General features: G+C 37.9%; 1 protein-coding gene across 2 annotated transcripts; it reads right to left on the reverse strand.

The window, feature by feature from the left end:
- Nucleotides 1-9,976: 9,976 nt before the first annotated feature.
- Nucleotides 9,977-12,051, reverse strand: LOC104438347 (probable DNA double-strand break repair Rad50 ATPase). Of its 2 annotated transcripts, none has more exons than XM_039302681.1 (4): nucleotides 11,465-12,051; nucleotides 10,653-10,763; nucleotides 10,444-10,524; nucleotides 9,977-10,325 (listed from the first exon to the last, which is right to left on the reverse strand). In XM_039302681.1, exons 1-4 carry the CDS (start codon nucleotides 11,717-11,719, stop codon nucleotides 10,242-10,244), a joined length of 531 nt encoding a protein of 176 aa, XP_039158615.1. In that variant the 5' UTR covers nucleotides 11,720-12,051; the 3' UTR covers nucleotides 9,977-10,241. The 2 variants fall into 2 exon arrangements, with proteins under 2 accessions (XP_039158615.1, XP_010049773.1); XM_010051471.3 differs by having other exon boundaries at nucleotides 9,977-10,316; nucleotides 11,465-12,045.
- Nucleotides 12,052-13,477: the final 1,426 nt, after the last annotated feature.

Genomic DNA, 13,477 nt, shown 5'->3' on the forward strand with positions numbered 1-13,477 from the left:
ACAGAGATTCAATGTGCCTAATCCACAAATATAAATCTATTTCTCAACCACAAAATTATGGACCTTATTTGTTGTCATTCAAACATATGCGTCCGAAAAATAGCTTGGTCACTTAATAGAAAAGAAAGACATTTTTATTTCAATAATGCAGTGCAGCCCATTACATGAAAGGGTTTTTTTTTAAAGGGATAGCTAATAAGAATAATTTTAAGAAGACGCTAAAAGGAAGCCTTGTCGGCCAAAGTTTTCTCACAAAAAGTTAATAGGAGCACAGTTTTGGCCCTATAAATCGCTGGAGTAAATTAATGTTTTATAAGATTATGGCAAAGCTCCTTTAAGCCCCTGTCCTACCTTTTCAAAAGCTAAAACTTGAAACGATTACTCGGCTGCTTTCATTCATAGTCCAACGCTACATTATGATTAAAGTTTTCCTAATTTCACGCTATATCGCTTGCCTTCTAGAACTAATATTCCGTACACTAGAGACATTTCATTGTCATTATTGGTCATCACACATTGGCATGTTTGTAGCCCCAGACCATATATAGTATGAATTCTCTCATCCGATATGTATCGACATACCATGGATGGGACAAGGTTGAATAAACCCAAAAAATTTAAGGTCCTCGGATTACATATGAAAAAAGAAAACGAGAAAAAAGCTTCCAACTTCCAAAAACAATGAAGTGTTGGGGAAGAGAGGAAGCGGGCGACGCCGCTCCCGACTGTGGCACGGCGAGGGAGAGAGCAACGCAGGGAGAGTGACGTCAAGTGCATGGTCATGAAAAAAGTGAATTTTCCTTTCATATCGCCGGAAACTCCGAAAGATGGCTTTCCGTTCCATACAGAATTGGTCCCATATGGGTCCGCCAATGAATAGATCCGCTCCCTCCTCCTCTCTCTCTCTCCATCAAACTCAAAGCGAACTAGATCTAGGGTTGCAACCATCTAATCTCAAGGTCGCCAGGGAGCACCACGAGCCAATCGCGGCTCCTGAACGACAATGTTCACCATGTAGTGTTCACGATCCTCTCTGTCTCTCTCTTTATGAATAATCGGATCCGTGATGGTTCTTGAGCGACCACCACAATTGAGACAACCACCATTATAGTAGTCATTGTACAACCGAATAGGTAGTTATTGTACAAGCGAATACTGTTATGGTAGTTATCATTGACAAGGGTGACAGTCAGGTAAGCAGCAATTGCGGTAATTGATGCCCCCATAGATCCAAGTTTGGTTAATTCGTTTTTCTTTTCAATTTTTATGAGTCTCTGAGTTATTTATCCGACCCATCTTATATTAGGTAATTTATCAAACCAACGACATGATAAAATGAAGCTCAAAAGATTTCTTTTTTTTTATCTCGTTCTATTATGTCCTTTCTAGTTCGGTGTCCCCAGATGATCAAACACCACATTATATACTAACATACTTTTCCTAAAGAAAACTTCTAGTTTAAATGTGACCACCTTAAAGAACATACAAGGGTTAAATATTATAAGAATCTATACTCTCGAGTTAATATGGTCGATGTGATCATCAAATGATAAATGGATCACGTGATTAGATCGTTGATATATACTAAAATCTCACATTCTCAATATGAAATTCACCGAAATATCTAAATAATGAAAATGCATCCAACTTTTTAGATATCGTAACATAATTACACAATCGACACATCAGTAAATTCCAATAATATCAGCAAGATTCTAGACAAGGCGCATCAATTATATACAGACAAAAGCTGATGATCAAGGCCCCAGGCCAAAATCCATCGAAAACCAGGAACGGACCGCGAGATTTATTTACGTCTCCCTCTCTCAGCGGGCCACGCCGGTGGTCATGGCGATGACTCGAGCCTAGGATCCTGAGCTTTCCCCTCGGAACTTGTCTTCCCACCCAAATTAAAAATCCTCCAACCGCATCCCAAACGCTTGACGCTTTCTTCCGCTAGACTCCAAAACAGCGATGGAGGCAAAAACACATGAGATGCGAGGCTTGTCGGATGCGAAATCCTACGGCGGACGGTGCACCGTCCGCCCTCCACCACGTACGACAAAACGCAGCGAATCGATCCGTAAAATTACCTTCGCACGTTTCGCTACGCAACAGCATCCACGCGTCAGGAGCGGTCGGATCGCTGTCCGTCCCATGTTGCGGACTTCGGACCGAGCAGTCCGATGTTTGATGGTTTAGCCCCGTAAGGTCTTCTTCTAAATGAAAATAATGTTTGTTAGCAGATAATGATTGCGGTCGGATTGCATCCACGCGTGTGGTCCGTTTTTTCCGTCCAGGATCAATTCACTATTTTCAAGATAATGATTGACTGGAATAATCAATTTCAGAAGATATCTTCTTGTATAAAGTTTTTTATTCTCTTAATTTATATCCTATTTCGAAAGTGCTCACCATTCTCTCCATATACAAAAATGCTATAGGGTTTGAAGTCGACCTCATGTCTTATTATGTGTTTGGTAATGTAGTAGTAAAAATACAGAATCTTCTATTGCTACTTAGGGAAGGCTGACTATGTGTTATAATGTAGTGTAATTTTAGAAAGTCTCTTCTCAAATGTAGAGACATGTTAAGTCCAATGATAACTTCTGCAAGCCGCCTTACTTAAAGCTTTTATCCATTGGAGTATGTTTCTCCTTGGGTGTGATAGATGTTTTGAGATTATTTGGAATAAGTTATTCTCAATATGGAATAAATAGGTCAATCCGGGTCGGACCCATTTCCACTCAAATCCACTCTGATTCACCCATTCGATAGTTCTAGAAAATTAGAAATATATATATTCCGAAACAGGAAATGATCTCCATTCAATGTACACAAGTGTATGGTTTTATAATCTAAGAATAATCTACTTTGTGCACACCTCATGAGAATGCAAGGGAAATTCAATTTGGCCTCGTTGTCCTCATTCTCAAATTCTTTATTCTAGTAGTGACCTCACCTCAACGAGCAAAAACAGATTCTCCTTGCCACAAAACAAGAAAAATATGTCCATTTTATCTAACTTAGGATGCTACTAATGAGTGGACCGACAAGTTTGTTTATGCAGGAGTGGGACAAGGATGGTGATCATGTCACTGCATGTTCGTGCGGATCAAATCGAGTCCTTGTCTAGACCTTTCCAGCAAGCAATTAATCAAATTGTAGTTGTGAAGCCCTCGTTCACTGAACCTTCCTCCCGACAGAAAGGATTAATCTTTTGGATTAGTACTAATCTTCAGATTAACCACGAGCATCGTCCGAGGAGGAAACCTCGTGGAAGTAGCATGAAACGTGGGTAAACGACGGATCGTCACATCGTCAACCTCAAGTACTTTTTGGCCATGTTTGACTGCTATTTGCTTTAACTTGTGCTTTCTAACTTTTTACTTTCTCCTATTTCTACTTTCTCCTATTTGCAAAGTGAAAATGGCTAAGTTTTGGGTGGAGGTGAAGTGACTACCCACCGCTTTACCAAATCATTTCATGAGTTGAACTTGGATTTATCGATTTACCTAAAAGTATTGACTTTCTCCATCGCCGTGAAAATCCACATGCGGCGTCAAGATCCGACCATCTGTGCAATTGTGAAATAGATCTCGCGCCGACAGCAGACGGAACAATAATCCTTTGTGCATTACATTACATTGTGCAGAGATCATCCAAGAATTCCCACCAGAGAAAAGTAATCTAGCCAAAAGGATCAGATTAAAACTTAAACGAACGGTAATAAACCTGTCAGTGGGCTTTTGAAGGCCGACATGTGCAAAAGGAATTGGGCCAACGAACTTGTTATTTTTGCTTCATTCTCGACTGGGCCCATCGCCCGATCCAGTTCGGTCTGCTTTATCTTCTCGTCGAGTCCCATTTTACATCTTCTTTTTCTTGCATTCCTTCTTGATCATGTCTACAGTCTGAGCTCGTATTTGATTTTTGGCAAAAGAGAAAATTTTTGGATAATCCCACTGAAAATCCTAAATTTTTCCCTATGGTACACGTATACCCAATTTTATTTTATTTTTTCCTTCTCACTAATAATCCAAACTTGTACCAATGACCCAATAATACATCTCGTTAGACTTCCATCCGGCTCATCGGATTTTTACCTGCTATTATGGACAAAACTGCGATAGAAGGTATTTTTTGGATCATCTATACAATTTTGGGATATTGATGAGATGAAAAAAAGTTTTGGGTACGAATCTATACATCTCTTAACTTCACCAAAAAAAAAAAGTTTTGGGTATTGTTGTTATATCTCTAGGAGAAGTTTAGGACTTTTGGTGGGATTTTCTCTATACGATGTGATTTTTGACAGAATAATATTTTCTTCTTTTTAATTTATTTTATTTCAGAATAGTTTCGGAGTATCGCCGAAGTAATCTTAAAAGAAGTAGATAAGATGCTATCCCTCTTTATTCAAAGGGAAAAGTTGTAAGTTAAAGTTTACAGTTTCTATTATAAGAATATTTCATCTACTATGCGAGCTAAAAAGGAATTTTCTGAAAAACATATCCTCTTTAAGCTTTTATAAGTGAGACCAAGGCCGCTTCTTATTATACCTTTACTTCTTCTTCTTCTTTTTTCTCTTTTTAAATTTAGGTGGAACAATAAAGAGAAGAGATAAAGAAGAAAAGTTCTTTTTTTTTCTTTTTGTTAAAAGAAAAGAAAGAAGTCCAATCATACCATATTCTCACACTATTAGTTCCTAATTTTTTTTTTTTTTTTTTTTTTTTGGGTCGAATAGTTCCTTTTTAATTTACCCATTTACTTTCGGCTCACAGTTATGGTGGCAAAGTGTAAAGATTCTACTTTTGCAAGAAGAGCATAAATTTGCATGTGCATAAATAACGTCAAAACACACTTAATGATGCTCTCGACACATTGGAGGTAAATATGAAATTGTTGCGCCAATAAATATGAAGTTTATAAGCATGCGTGATGAATGATTTGTGCTCCCAAACGTAGAACCAAGCTATGAAACAATCTGAGTTTCTATTTTTGGTGAGACTAAAGGTTGCTTCATGTTTCATACATGAATATTGGCCACAAGGTATATATGATCGAAGAAATTTATAACTTTCGTGGGCAAATAGTTTTAGTAATTGGCGAAATATTTCCGTAGAAAGAAAAATTGAGACTAATCCTGCTTTAACACACCCCCCCCCCCCGGGGGGTACATTGCATCAATTTCCAACAGTTGGGGTGGCCTTCAAAAAATTGAATGATATGGGGATAAATTGAGGATACCCAAAAACTCGAGGGTGGGGCAAATGGTGATTTTGCCTGAAAACATTTTATAATGAATTTAATTACACACTAATTAAACTATCGGTGCAAAAGCTTACTGGACAAAAACTAGTAGCATATGAATCTCCCCGAAAGGCAAAAGGAGATATTTGCGTCACTGGCCCCTCCCTATTATTTTATTTGTAAAAGAAACATCGGAATAGAAAAACAAAATGGTCTACGTTTTCACGAAGGGAAAAATATAACCGATTTAAAATTAAAGAGTTGCACATGGTTACCGGTGGATGCTACAAAAGCTGGTACTGGGGGAAAAGAGCAACGAAAGATATTTTAGGGAAAATTGCCATTTAAATTGCATTTATTTCGCCAAAACATCAATTCCATCGAGTTTCAGTAACAGAATAATAAATTACTTCAATGGTGATTATGACGTGCATTAATAAATTACTTCAATGTGTTTCTTATGTGATTCATAAATATTGGGATCACATAAATTGGGAGCACAAGTTAAATTTTTAATTGGGTACCTTCATTTTTTGCATTTTATCTGTTCTCAACTCTTCTTAGTTTCGTTTATAACCAAAAAAAAAAAAAAAAAAAAATCAAAGGTACATTTGTTTCGCAACAACATAATAATTAGAAATTTATTTTTTATAACTTTGGCCTTTTTATATTGCTTAAGAAAATGGGTTAGTAAGAAAATCTTTTATTGACAATAACGATATGTCCAAACATTTTTATTAATAATGACATTATTTTTTGCTAACTCATTTTGTCAAGTGATGTAAACAACAAGATTTAGAAATATCTTTTCTAAAGATTTTCTAGTGGAACAAAAGCACTTTTGCAGAAAATCAACAACTTGAGAAACATTTTTCTACAATTATTGTTTGCATCGCTCATAAAACTAAGCAGCATCAAAAGAAATATTTAGGCCTAAATTATTGTGCATAATAAAAAAAAATCCCATTGATTAATTTTTTTTTAAAGCAATATAGATAAAGTACTTCACATCATTTATTTTTTGTGAATGAACGAACCCTAAATTTCAGTCAATATTAGGGGGCTAGGCTCCTCCTTGGTCTCATATCCATCCTCGTATGGACCTAGGGGAGATATAAAATTCGAAGCAAAAATTCATAAATGTCTTTTTTTTCCTCATATTTTTTTCCTCATATTTTGAGTTATGGACAAAATACATCAATCCGTCTTTTGAATCTGAAATTCTGGCACCGATGAAATAAAGATCCATATATTTACTACATGCTCACCTAACCCCACGTTCTCCTTATGTGGATGTTGAGCCAATAATTGTTGCCAGCGCCCAGCAATAATTTCACTTTTGGCCAAATTCAATAACAATTATTAGAATAGTTCTCAGTCACAAGTACAAAGAAAGTTGTGGACGATGGGGACCGGAACTGAGCTTTTGAAATAGTAACGGTCCACTTGGAATTTTGTCAATGTATCCTCGAAGGAGAAATATTCTTTTGAGCCGCCTCTTCCACTTGCAGTATTGCCTCTAAAATCCCAGTCATGAAATGCAAGTCCAGGCTATACGAATCAACGCAACGCTCCATGCCACGCATTGTATGGGGAGAGCTTGTGGAGTCGTAGTACCATTGCTCGATAATAGATCCATCCTAAAAGGTCGTCGCTTAAAATACCCATTCAGGAAGCCCATCTTATGTGGATCGCGTGAAATTTTTGGAAAACATAGAATCATTACGATGGTCGAAACTATCAAATCTGAATGTCGTGCAAGAAGATGTGTGCAATGCTGTGGAAGCCATTTCCTGGAACTGTGGATTGCCTCCCCTGGGCTACTTTTTGTTTCTTCTATACTTCCCTTCATTGACAAGAAAGAATGATTCTTCTTGTTCGATATTCATCAAATCTTTACGCCAAGGAAAAAGCCCTTCTTCTCTTTAAATCTTTGCTCCATTGGTTTTTGGCATCAATTGGTGCTTTTCGGGGCAGTTTCCTAAAGATTGCATGAGATCGAGTGCTTCTGGTTCAAGCTTCCTATGCACCATAATTTAAATTAATTCAAGAATTTGATCGTTATTAATGTTGTTATCAGATAAAATTTAATTCATCTCGTTCCCTTATAACTTAAACATTTAGAATAAATAGGAAAAAAAAAAAACTGTACATGACTCTTGCAACGGTCACCGGACTCGTCAATTTTCACATGCGTGGAACATGAATGCTCGTCCGCATTGTTCTCTGCTAATAATATATATCTTCTTAGAAAAAAAGCTCTACATTTGGAGGCTTAAAAGAATTCACAAAGAGTTTCTACGTATTTCGAGAATACAATATTATTATTTAATCAGACCAACCGTCACATGTCTAGTGTTTTTGAATTTCTTTATTTCTTTTCCAGTCGATGAAATTAATGCTTGATTTTCTACTTCTTAAATATTTTCTACCTCTTAATTACTATAAGTCGTCAATTATACTACGTATTATAAAATTATCGCAGAATTAAATATTTATCTATAGATTCATATTTCATTGGATTTTCTCTTAAAATTTTACTTCTGTTGGAAAAAAAAAATTGAACTTTTATTTGGAAAGGAAAAAACTCATGCGTTGCAATGGTATCTTTCTTTCAGAATAATGAAAAATGTGAAATTAGAAAAAAAAAATCTTCCCATATATAATATACATCTTATGTAATAGATTTATATATTTATATTTAAATTAAGGTTTCCGAGATATTTTACTGAATTTCTGTAGGAAAAAAGGGAGACTTTTTATTAATGAACCACATTCAATGTACTCAAGTCAATTTCAATAAGTTAGATTAGATATTTAGATATCTGCTCTGGGGAATCTCTAGCAACTAAGGTCGTTGAGACTTTATTTTCTTCTTTCTTTGATGAGCTAAGGGTTGTTGAGATTTCATTACCTCAAGATTGCGACGATCCAACCCTAATTGCGCAATAGTTTAATTCATTTCTCTAAGGAGAAAAGACTACTTGAACACAACCACCACCACTGCCATCTTGAGAGCACAAACATTAGGCAGAGTGCATCTCTTCGAATGTCAACCTCAATATATCCAACAACTTCGGTATTTTGTATCAATTTCAATGTCAGTCACATACTATAACGAATAGAATTTAAAAGGCTCAACATGGCGATGGAGATATCCTAATAAACACATTTTCTAAAGAGATAACGATGATAGTCTGTCAACCCTCACAAAATTGGCCAAGCAATAATTGCTATGTCCGGATGCGAAAAACTTCTCGTTGCACGATGTATTCCATTTAGATTAACCTCAAAGCACATATCTGCTATCTTGCAAGGCTGGAGCTTATTTTGCTAAAGTGAGTGAAGCAATTTGCGCACATTTATTAAAAAAAAGGATAAATATATAAAAAAATCTTAAAACTTATCACGAAAATATAATTAAGTCGAAAAGTATTAAAAAAAATACAATCAAATCCTAAAACTTATCATAAAAGTGCAATTTAATTCTATAACTTTCAAAAAATACAATCATATCCAAAAAATTTTCAAGTTAATGTAATCAAGTCAATGCAACCAAGCCCATGTAATCAAGTCAATGCAACCAAGCCCTTTCATTAACTCTGTCCAACTTAAATGGCCAATAATTTCATATTTTACAACTATAAAATATTAGTCGAGGCGTGGTTCGAATGCCTGAAAAAAGCATGAACACTTTGACTGTTCTTTTTTTATTTTATTTTATTTTTTGTACATACATGTGTTGTTGTTTGGCAGTCAAAGCACAGCATAGCCATACTGCCATAGGCCAATCCTTATTATCATTACCTGTATTGACGTGCTCCACACTGCCCCCTTCGCTTATCATGATTTTCAGAAATTTGCGCAGCAAGAGGGGCCGAGGGCACATGAGCCTCTGCACTAAATGCTTCTCCTCCTCATTCCTTGAACAGAAAGGGAAGTTTGACAGGAGAGTCTCCTTCAAGGACGGCAACAAGCGGTCGCAACGGACCACGTCCTTCCCCACGGTTTCTCAAGAACGATGTATTTTTTTAACGTTTACTTCGGTGCGATTGTGGTCATTCCCCGTGACAATCGTGCTGCTTTACTGCTTCCAATGTTATTATTCTTCTGCAGTAAAATCCAAGCGCTTCGTGCGTTCCGAAAGGGAACTTTACGAGGTTGTCTTCTTCAACCCTTCTACCCCCCTTCCTTTTACCTGGTCCATCCTCGGCAGCGACGCCCTTCTTCAATGAACCAGTTTTTTTTTGTTTTTTTCTTTTCCTGAAAAGATCACTCATTCTCACGCTTTACGCGTGCTAAAACGGATTAGTTTTGCGAACATAGTTTACAATATCCTATGCAAAGACCTTTTTCTCTGACCCACAGCGTTGCCCGAGAGATTCTGATTTGGGTTGCTACCGACATGCTCTAGCCTCTAGGTTATCATGAGCAGCTGCGCTAAATTATCTTTGACAAATCATCAAATCATCAGATGCTCTAGAATTGCAGTTTCCCCCTCTGTATGTTACGGAGATAAGTATTCACCACTTTTGTGGATACTTATCCTAATAGCTTTTTCCCCATTTGGCTCTGTACACTCCCTGACCAGAAGGAGAAAGAGACCCCTGCGTTGTATTCATCCTCCTAGTACACAGCACATAAAAGTGACGGAAGGTGACCAAGAATGGCCTTCCTCAGAGAGATAAGCCAGGCTCGGCAACAGGTCGAAAAATAAGAAAGCTAAAAGACACCGCAGTGTTGATGGACGGTTCAGTTCTACGCATCTGTCTTCTTTTTTGGGGGGTTTATTCCCTTCCTAAATTAGTTAATTGTAGGCACATCAAATGCTAATGTAGAGAAAAAGCAAACAAAGACATCAGAAAAATCAATCATACAAACAAACCCAAAAGCACCCACCTAATGATTTGAAAATTAAACACCATTTTACATACATATCATCACAAGGAGACCTAATCAAATCAGTCATCAACGTCAAGGCTATGCCCTCATTGTAGGGTTTCTATGCTCTTAGCCAGCTCCTCCAGCTTCTTCATCCTCGACTTCTCACTTTCACCCACCAGCTGAGCAAAATGAAAACGCCCAAAGAAAAAACAAACGTTTTCTCAGATAGGCAAATATTGAAAAGAGCCCTCTGCTTTTCACATGCTTTACGGTATCAATCCATATAGATCTAAGTGCAGGACTAACCTCCATTAACTTGTTAACGAGCAGTACTTTCTCCTTGTTCTTTTCATTGTAGGCCTCAAGGGCTTCCTTGTACTCTCTCTCCTGGGACAAATCAGGACACCAAGGAGATTCAGCGACCCCATTTTGGATCCAGACAAGGATCAATTGCAAGAATGTGTAAGTTTCGCGAAAATGATGGTATGTGGATGGGCAGAGAGGGAGAGAATTACCTTCTTCTGGCAGGTGTGTCCCAGCGGTTTTAATTCCTTATTTACTGCATCGATCTTCTTTCGGACAAGCGCAACTTCCTTCCTCATTGGATCTGACAATGCCTCTAGTTCCTGGCATATTGCCAATCGATTTTTAGCGACAGGGATATTAGATTCGTACCAGCTCCAATTGAAAGACTCTAATTTTGCTTACTGTTTATAGCCAGGACCATAATTATTAAACCCAGATTCAGAGGCACAAGTTGACTCGAGTCAAGAGATGTGAAAGGATCTTCACGGGGTCTCTCAAAAGACTACCCCATTCCTTAATCAACTGCCTTAATGTATCAGTCAAACCATGTATATCTTGGCGTTGATTCCACATAAGAATGGAAAATACATTGCCCAAAGTGGGGAAAAATTACACTAAGCAGAGCCCCAAAAGGTGAAAAAAGAACGAAGAAAGAGAGAAGCGTCCTTGGTTTCAACAAACAAACAAAAAAACAGCATCATTGATGTTGAATTAAAGAAATTTACCTGGCAAAAAGGAGGGAGGACAAAGAAAACAAAAAGAAGAAATGAGAGATTTGTGGAAATCTGCATCTCAGTTCAGCCTAATCCAGCAATTCTTGACCTTTACTTTGCTCAAAGAAAAACCAAAATTCACGAACAAAAAGCTCGATTTTTTATTAAAAAAACACAAACCCAAGTCTTCATCTTTCAAGAAGTATCAAGCTCAAATCCAAGATCGAGCTAATTCTGCAGAAAACTACCAGGAAAGAAAAATGAAAAAACCCCTCAAAGCTAAAGACTTCGTTTTTTCGTGCACTGACCTCTCGAATCGTGGCGAGCCTCTTGGTCTCCTCCTCGACGCGACCCAGATGCGACATGACCTTCTCCCTGACCTCCAGCTTCTTCCTCTCGATCTCCTCCTCCTTGGCCCTGAAGGTGGACAGGGCCGATCTCGACATCTCCTCGTCCTCGCCGGACATGGACAGGTTGCTGGCGAAGCTCAGGCTCCCCGACAGATGCTGCGCCAGCTGCTGCCGGGCGGGCTGCGGCTGCTGCTCCGGTGCCTCCATCGACATTATCTCGGCGAGCCTCTTGCCCGGCGGAACCCCTGCTGCTCCTTCCTCTATCTTCTCTCTCTCTCTCTCTAGCTAATACCCTCTTCTTCTGTCCTCTCTTTCTCCCCTCTCTCTCTCTCTCTCTCTCTCTCTCGAAATGCGTAGCGTGTGGGTGTGCGAGGAGTCTCTGTCTCTCGCCGGTCGTGAAGTGGGTGTGAGAGAAGGACCAGGCTGGCTGGCCACGGAAGTTTTATAGGAAGTGTGAACGGGGAGCGAAGCGAACCCACCTTATCTCTCTCTCTCTCTCTCTCTCTCGCTCGCTCGGTCGGTCGCTCGCTGGGATAGAAGGGGAAAACAGGGGAATTTGGAGGAAAAAAAAAGGATGAGAGGGAGGAAAATATTGGGGGAAAGTGAGGGTTGAAATGACGCATTTGCCACTCCCTGTTGTGGAAAATTCTCTACAGGAGTTTTCCTGGGTAAATATTGGAGGCCTGCTTTGGGATCAGGTTCAAGAACCCAAGATTGACTTTTCCTCCTCCTTTTTCTTTTTGTTTACTTCCCCAGTTAGGGAGTTTTCCTTTCAATTTAGTCCATAGGACGAGGATAGTATTTTGTCAAACATTGTGTAGATCAGGTCTTTGCCAGCGGTGATTCTTCTAGATCACATGCGATTACAGGAAGGTATCACAAGCCTTACAATACATAGCATAAGTGAAAATTCAATTTTTGCATAACATTTTTGTTCATTGTCAGATCGCCCTTTGACTCGCCTTTTAAATAGCAAATGTAGAGTTTTTCCTTTTAAAGTTGAATCTCGTGATTTCTCCGATAGTATTGCAATGAATAGTGTCGTAGTCATATGTCATTAAGGCAAGCGTGTTTATGAGAGTTGAAATAAGCAACTAGTGTAACAGGTTTTTGTGACCTCTAAAACCATTTTATCATTAAGGTCGTACGCACCAAGTATTTTGGTGTTTACAAAATAATGATAATAACGTGTTAAACTCATAAAAAGGTCCATGTAAATTGGGAATAATCATTAGTATGATGTACTAGTTATTATCTGATGAGCTTTTGAGTGTACTTTTAATGGCCTCATTTACATGGCATATCACAAGTATTAAAGTGGTTTTTTTTTTCATTTTTATTTTGGTATGTTTTTCAATAACACAACTCGTCGCTGCTGCTAGCTTATCAAGACATTATGAAAATGCAAACTGCGGCCAAATTAGCAAGTCACGCATGATCGTTTGTCAAATCAACTCGAATTAAGTGTTCACAACATAATTGTAATCAAAGTAGCGTGGTCATACGAAAGAGTGATCACCAATTAGACCTTTGGTACTTTGACATGACAAATAATGATGTCAACGAGCTTCTTTACCTATAAAATAAATAAGAAATTGCCATCTCTTCTTTTAAGAGAATTTTTTTAGAGTCCCAATGCACCTACCAATTTGCAATTTTCTTAATTTTGGCAGACGCTTGGCTTCTACCAACTCCGACATGAACGGCATCCACATGCGATGAGCGAGATGACCACTTTAATCTCTATCTATCGAATATATATATATATATATATATATATGCAAATTGAATGCACAAATTAAACATATCAATTAATGGAATTTTATTGCCATTAAAAATTAAATCCAATCTATTTTTTGGCCTAAAAATAATTTAATATTATCAATGCCATATGTTGAAAGTAAGTTAGATGTGAGTCACTATCGTCTAGAGATAAGCACACTTCCTTCTATTTAGTATTTTCGTTAGTGT

This window comes from Eucalyptus grandis, chromosome 1 (assembly GCF_016545825.1).
Source record: "Eucalyptus grandis isolate ANBG69807.140 chromosome 1, ASM1654582v1, whole genome shotgun sequence".
Taxonomy (NCBI): domain Eukaryota; kingdom Viridiplantae; phylum Streptophyta; class Magnoliopsida; order Myrtales; family Myrtaceae; genus Eucalyptus; species Eucalyptus grandis.